This window comes from Scomber scombrus, unplaced genomic scaffold, assembly GCF_963691925.1.
Source record: "Scomber scombrus unplaced genomic scaffold, fScoSco1.1 SCAFFOLD_400, whole genome shotgun sequence".
NCBI classification, from domain to species: Eukaryota; Metazoa; Chordata; class Actinopteri; order Scombriformes; family Scombridae; genus Scomber; species Scomber scombrus.
Genome location: NW_026910405.1, coordinates 2,852 through 10,000, shown reverse-complemented (window position 1 = coordinate 10,000; position 7,149 = coordinate 2,852). Strand labels below are relative to the sequence as shown.

General features: G+C 46.1%; 1 protein-coding gene across 2 annotated transcripts in view; it reads left to right on the top strand.

The window, feature by feature from the left end:
* Positions 1–4,241, top strand: part of LOC133976986 (poly(rC)-binding protein 3-like) — a 4,469-nt gene extending 228 nt beyond the window's left edge. Inside the window, exons 1-3 of one of the 2 annotated variants that reach the window (XR_009924893.1) lie at positions 1–120; positions 338–361; positions 4,209–4,241. The exon at positions 1–120 is cut by the window's left edge and continues 228 nt beyond it. Coding sequence is in view for 1 of the 2 variants with exons in the window: in XM_062415126.1 (XP_062271110.1) it covers positions 1–120; positions 338–397 (180 nt within the window). In the remaining variant the exon portion in view is untranslated. Of the gene's footprint in view, positions 121–337; positions 432–4,208 lie in introns of those variants that run through there. The other variant, XM_062415126.1, reaches the window with a different exon arrangement.
* The last annotated feature ends 2,908 nt before the right edge of the window (positions 4,242–7,149 follow it).

The window sequence follows — 7,149 nt, the reverse complement described above, 5'->3', positions numbered from 1 at the left end:
CACCACCACCACCACACCACCTTCACCACCACCTCCACCACCACCATGAGCTCTGAGCAGGAGTTTGGAGACGGGGCCATGGGGGTCACGCTCACGCTGCGCCTCCTCATGCACGGAAAGGTACGGATCAACCCTTCAGATAGGACGTTAAAGTCCATGTGAAGTCAATTCATTGATTTACTTCTAAACTTATTATACATGTTGGAAAATGCTTACAGAAAACATGTGAAGAGGCTTATAACTGATAACTATGCAGTACTGAATAGTGGAGATATAGAGCCTTAAACTGTTTCACTGTTGTTAATTTCAATATTTCCTGTTTGTGTTTTCTCTGCAGGAAGTTGGAAGCATTATCGGCAAGGTGAGTTTCAGTTTTCTACCTCACAGACTGAACTAAATGCTCTTTGTTTCCTGTATGAATAAGCAAAAAGACAAAAGGCTGAATATCAGTCATTTAACCTTCCTGTCGTCCTCCCGGGTCTTCCTCTCTCCCTCCTTCTTTCATTCCCTCCTTCCTCCCTCCTACTTTCCTTCCTCCCTTCCTTCTTTCCTCTGTCCTGTTTTCCTTCCTTCCTCCCTCCCTCTTTCCTTTTTTCCTCCCTCCCTCCGTCCTTCCTTCCTTCCTTCATTTCTTCCTTCCTTCCTCCCTCCCTCCTGTCCTTCGTTCCTTCCTTCCTCCCTCCCTCTTTCCTTTTTTCCTCCCGCCGTCCTACCTTCCTTCTTTCCTCCCTTTCTTCTTTCTCCCTTCCTCCCTCCTTTCCTTCTTCCTTCCTCCTTTCCTCCCTCCTTTCCTTCCTTCTTCCTCCCTCCCTCCCTTCCTTCCTTCCTTCCCTCCTTTTCTCCCTTCCTTCTTTCCTCACTTCCTTCGTCCTACCTTCCTTCCTCTGTTCCTGCCTCCCTCCCTCCTTACTCCTTTCCTTCCTCATTCCTCCCTTCCTTCCGTCCTCCCTCCTTCCTTCTTCCTTCCTTGACTCGAGGACACCAGGAGGGTTAAACTAACCAGTCTACTAGAAATAGAATATTATATTTTCCATATGATTAAAAACAGTTTCTGAGCAGTAACATCTGTATTTATAAACTATGTGTTTTATAATCCTCTCATCATCTTCAAACTATGCTTTTTTTCTAAAATTGGCACCCAGCTCCAGATAAGAATGAGTGTAATCCTGCTCTCCCAACCATGATGTAAACTTACCGTGAAATATGCATTAATAATGTTTAAATGTCCCAGTCGGAGGCCGTGACATTGCAATCTGTGCTTACTAGAGAAAGGCTCCGCTCTCCAGGGACGAGACTCAATTTAACTGTGGACTTGTTAAATAAACCCCTGTAGGATAAATCACAGCCGAGTGGAGAGTGATAATGACCGCTGTCCTCGCAGCTCACTCACTAAACCTCTGTGATTGAGAGGATGATTTTTCCTTCAGTGTATATTTAGATTTCTTCACTTCCTGTGTGTGGTCCATCAGCTCTCAGCGTCGATATAATGACAGCATGAAAATTAACATTAGTGTGTTACAGGGGAAGGAAGGATGGAGGAAAGAAGGAAGGAAGGGAGGAAGGAAGGATGGAAAGGAGGAAAGAAGGGAGGAAGAAGGGAGGGATGGAAGAAGGATGGAAAGGATGGAAGGAAGGGAGGAAGGAAGGAAAGGAGGAAGGAAGGAAGGTAGGAGGGAAGGAAGGAAGGAAAGAAGGAAGAAAGGGAGGAAGTGAGGAAGAATGGATGAAAGAGGGAAAGAAGGAAGGAAGGAGGGAGGGAGGGAGGGAGGGAGGGAGGAAAGAAGGAAGGAGGGAGGGAGGGAGAAAGGAAGGGAGGAAGGAAAGGAGATGGAGTAAGGAAGGAAGGAAAGGAAGGAAGGGGGATGGAGGAAGGAAAGAAGGAAGGGAAGAAAGAGAGTGGAAGGAAAGAGAGAAGGAGGGAGGGAGGGAGGGAGGGAGGGAGGAAGGACAGACAGACAGAAGGAAGGAAGGAAGGAAAGAAGGAAGGAAAGAAGGGAGGAAAGACGGAAGGAGGGAGGAAGGAAAGAAGGACAGAGGAAAGAAGGAAGTGAGGAAGGAAAGGCAGGACAGAAGGAAGGAAGAAAGGGGGATGGAGGAAGGAAAGAAGGAAGGGAGGAAAGAGAGAGGAAGGAAATAAAGAGAGAAGGAGGGAGGGAGGAAGGACAGACAGAAAGACGGAAGGAAGGTTAGTTTTCTTCCTTCATCTTCACTTCCTGTGTGTGGTCCATCAGCTCGCAGCGTCGATATAATGACAGCATGAAAATTAACATTAGTGTTTTACAGTTGGAGTCTGTCGCTGCTCTCCGAGGTTTAAACCCGATTAAATAAGAGTTTAACCCTTTATATGCTGTTAGAGCTGTCACATGTGACCCATTTATACATTTAACCCTCCTGTTGTAGGAGGAAGGAAGGGAGGAAGAAGGGAGGGAGGAAGGAAGGATGGCAAGGATGGAAGGGAGGAAAGAAGGAAGGAAGAAGGGAGGGAGGAAGGAAGGATGTAATGGATGGAAGGGAGGAATAAGGAAGGAAAGGAGGAAGGAAGGAAGGAAGGAAGGAAGGAAGGAAGGAAGGAAGGAAGGAGGGAGGGAGGGAGGGAGGGAGGGAGGGAGGGAGGGAGGGAGGGAAGGAAGGAAGGAAAGGAGGATGGATGGAAGGAAAGGAGGAAGGAAGGAAGGAAGGAAGGAAGGAAGGAAGGAAGGAAGGAGGGAAGGGAGGAAAGAGAGAGGAAGGATAGACAGAAGGAAGGAAGGGAAGAAAGAAGGAAAGAGGGACAGAGGAAAGAAGTAAGGGAGGAAGGAAAGGAAGGAAGGAAGGAAGGAAGTAAGAAAGGGGGATGGATGAAGGAAAGAAGGAAGGGAGGAAGGAAGGAAAGAAGGACAGAGGAAAGAAGTAAGGGAGGAAGGAAAGGAAGGAAGGAAGGAAGGAAGAAAGGGGGATGACGAAGGAAAGAAGGAAGGGAGGAAAGAGAGAGGAGGGAAAAAAGAGAGAAGGAGGGAGGAAGGGAGCGAGGAAAGAGAGAGGAAGGAAGAAAAGAAGGAAGGAAGGGAGGAAAGAAGGAACAGTCAAAACAGACTGAAGGTTAAATTAGTTTACATGATGTTTTGTTGTTATTTTCAAACCTTCTCATCTTCTCTCCTTTAACTCTGAGATACTTTAATCCTTCATTTAGCGACTTTATTATAAGGTTCAAGATTATATTTGTTTTTGCACAATATTCTACAAAAGAGACTCAAGAAGTGATTTACAGAGTGATATAATAATAGACAATAAGTTAAAGATAGACAGCGAGCACGAACACGGACACACACTCAAAACTCATTAAAAGATAAATTAAAATGTTTTATTTCTAAGCGATAATATTCAGCTCTTTATCGCTGAGCTTTGTGATTGGACTTCTGGGATTTGGAAGACTTTATAAACTTCTCCTCCTTTAAAGATTAGTTTTATTCTGCTTTCTTTTTTAATCCTCCTGTTGTCCTCGAGTCAAGGAAGGAAGGGAGGGAGAAGGAGGGAGGAAGGAAAGGAGGGAGGAAGGGAGGAGAGAAGGAAGGGAGGAAGGAAGGAAAGGAGGGAGGAAGGGAGGAAGGGAGGGAGGAAGGAAGGGAGGGAGGAAGGGAGGAAGGAAGAAGGAAGGAAAGGAGAGAAGAAGGGAGGGAGGAAGGAAGGGGTGAGGAAAGGAAGGAAGGAAAGATGGACGGAGGGAGGGAGGAAGGAAGGACAGAAAGAAGGAAGAAAGGGGATTCAGGAAGGAAAGAAGGAGGGAGGGAAGAAGGAAGGAAGGAAGGAAAGAGGGAAGGAAATAAGGAGGGAGGGAGGAAGGAAGGACAGAAGGAAGGAAGAAAGGATTGAGGACGGAAAGGAAGGAAGGAAGGAAAGACGGAGGGAGGAAAGAAGGAAAGAAGGAAGGAAGGAAGGAAAGAGAGAAGAAAATAAGGAGGGAGGGAGTAAGGAAGGAAGGAAGGAGGGAAGGGAGGGAGGGAGGAAGGACAGAACGGGGGATGGGTGAAGGAATTCCCTCTTTCCTTCATCCATCCCCCTTTCTGTGAGGTAAGAGAGAGGAAGGAAAGAAAGAGAGAAGAAGGGAGGAAGGAAGGACAGACGGAAGGAAGGGAGGAAAGAAGGAACAGTCAAAACAGACGGAGTCAACGACGACAGTAAGCTTAAATAAAGATCCTAATGTGTGTTTTGTGTGTTTTTGTTTCTTATAGAAAGGAGAAACAGTGAAGAGGATACGAGAAGAGGTAAGGACTCCTTCACCCTTCCCCCAAACCTTCCTCCTCCTCCTCTTCCTCCTCTTCCTCCTCCTCCTCTTTCTCCTCTTCCTCCTCCTCCTCTTCCTCCCATCATCCCTCTACATATTCCTTTCATCTCTCTCCCTCTTCTCTCTTATCTCCTATATTAATCCACTATAACCTTTAAATGCAGCTCACATGCATCCTGCTAATTACAGCGAGAGAAACATGAACACGGATGCTATGAGAAGCAACTGTATATAAACGCTTTAACCCTCCTGTTGTCCTCGAGTCAAGGAAGGAAAGGAGGGAGGAAAGAAAGGATGGAAGGAAGGGAGGAAGAAGGAAGGAATGGAAGGAGGGAAGGGAGGAAGAAGGAAGGAAAGTAGGGAGGAAGAAGGAAAGAAAGGAAGGAAGGGAGGAAGAAGGAAGGAAAGGAGGGATGAAGGAAGGAAAGGAGAGAGAAAGGGGGGGAGAGGAAAGAGGAAAGAGGACGGAGGAAGAAGGAAGGTAATGGGAGGAAAGAAAGAGAAAAGGAGGGAGGGAAGAAGGGAGGAAGGTAGGAGGGAAGGGGGGAAAGAAGGAAGGAAAGGAGGGAGGAAGGTAGAAGGGAGGAAGAAGGAAAAAAGGAGGGATGAAGGAAGGAAAGGAGGGATGAAGGAAGGAAGGAAGGACAGAGGAAAGAAGAAAGGTAATGGGGAGGAAAGAAAGAGAAAAGGGGGGAGGGAAAAAGGGAGGAAGGTAGAAGGGAGGGGGGAAAGAATGAAAGTAAGGAGGGAGGGAGGGAGAAAGGAAAAGAGGAAGGGAGGAAGAAAGGAAGAAGGAAGGTAATGGGGAGGAAAGAAAGAGAGAAGAAGGGAGGAAGGAAAGAAGGAAGAGACGAAGGGAGGAATGAAGGAACAGCCAAAACAGACGGGGTCAATTTGACCCGGGAGGACGACAGGAGGGTTAAACAGCATCATATAAAACATGTAAGAAGAATAGAAACGCCTCTCCGACCGTGCACGTAGATCTGCATCATGTAGATCTGCTGTTATAAATATGTGAAGGTGTGTGTGTGTGTGTGTGTGTGTGTGTGGTGTGTGTGTGTGTGGTGGGTTTTTGGGGGGATGTTATTCGTGTTTGACGTGTACATATTTAGCCGTGATTGCTGTCAGCAGGCAGTGAGACTCAGAGCTGTAAGGAGTCGGAGCTTCCCTGTGGAATATCTGTCAGCTCTGCCTTCCCGTCTTTCCAAGGAAAAAAGGGATGGAAGTACAGAAAGAGAGAGAGAGGGGGAAGGAGAGAGAGAGAGAGAGAGAGGAGAGGGGGGAGGAGAGAGAGAGAGATGGAAAGAGGGGGAAGGCTTTGATGATGTATGTAGAGCCTCACAAAGACTGACATGTTCAGGTGTTACCAGGCAGATTTAAATGTCTGAGCTTGGTGTAGACATTGATAGGAGGTTACAGATTACTATAGTTACTCTATTTATATAAATCTCCTAAATATTGAGCCTCAATAAATACTTCTTCAATCAATCAATCAACCTGTCAATCACCACGTAGCCACGCCCTAATGCATACCCTGCTTTATCATCACATATAAAATCAGGGAGGTCAAAATGTCCCAAATGAACATCATACTGCATTGAAGAAGGCTTTAAACCCTCCTGTTGTCCTAGAGTCAAGGAAGGAAGGGAGGAAGAAGGAAGGAAGGATGGGAGGAAAGAAGGAAGGAAGGGAGGAAGAAGGAAGGAAAGGAGGGAGGGAGGAAGGAAGGAAGGAAGGAGGAAGAAGGAAGAAAAGAAGGTAGGAGGGAGGGAGGGAGGAAACAAGGAAGGAGGGAGGGAGGAGAAAGGAAAAGAGGAAGGGAGGAAGGAAGGAAGAAGGACAGAGGAAAGAAGGAAGGGAGGAAGGGAGGACAGAAGGAAGGGAGGAAAGAGAGAGGAAGGAAAGAAAGAGAGAAGAAAGGAGGGAGGAAAGAAGGAAGGGAGGAAGGAAACGAAGGACAGATGGAAGGAAGGAAGGGAGGAAAGAAGGAACAGTCAAAACGGACGGGGTCAATTTGACCCGGGAGGCTTTAAACTAGCGATTGAGACCATAAACACATTTTGAAAACGTTTACTGAGGTTAGAAATCAAGTGAGAAGTTGGTGAATTCTCCATTGACTTGTATAGAGACGGAAGTCCTTTTGACACCAAAACGGTCGCCCCCTGGTGGCCTTTTGATAGAATGCAGTTTTAAGTTACTTCCGCGTTGGCCTCATTTCAGAGGACCGGGACTCCCCGCCTGGAAATGAGACTCTTAATTTAATCTTTAATTTAATCTTCCCCAAAGTTCCCGTCAGTCACAAAGTCAGTCTTATACACTGATGCGTCTTATAGCTCTGGTATTTATTGCTTTATGTTTCCTCATTTAGTGAATATATTTGTAGAATTAAATCCATTATTAACCTAATTTTTTAAGCACGGGGATCGGAGCTTTTATTTGAAGGGCTGATTCTACAAAAGCATTGATAATTGTTGCATTGAATCAGAAAGCAAACGTTAGCAGTTAGTATTTATCGGAGGCTGAGGTTAGTTAGAAGAGCCTGAGAGTTTTATTGCTTTAATAAAAGAAGAACGTCCAGGTTTTCCCAGACCGAGCCAATCATGACGCTCTGTAGCCGCCACTGACGTGCACGAGCAAGGATGTGTGTTAATGATGTGCAGACCAATGAAACTCCATTTGGCACTTCCTCTAAATCCCCATGATGCATGATGGTGAAGAGAGTAGTAGTCAAATTTCCTGTTAAGTTTCAAAAATGCTGCTTTTGTTGGTAAATGAGAGTAGTAGTACAATTTACTGTTAAGTTCCCAAAATTCTAATGTTTCTCTCTTTCCTGCGCTGGTTTGCCATCGTAACCATGAGTTTCGTGGCTGTTACGTTTCATGACGCCA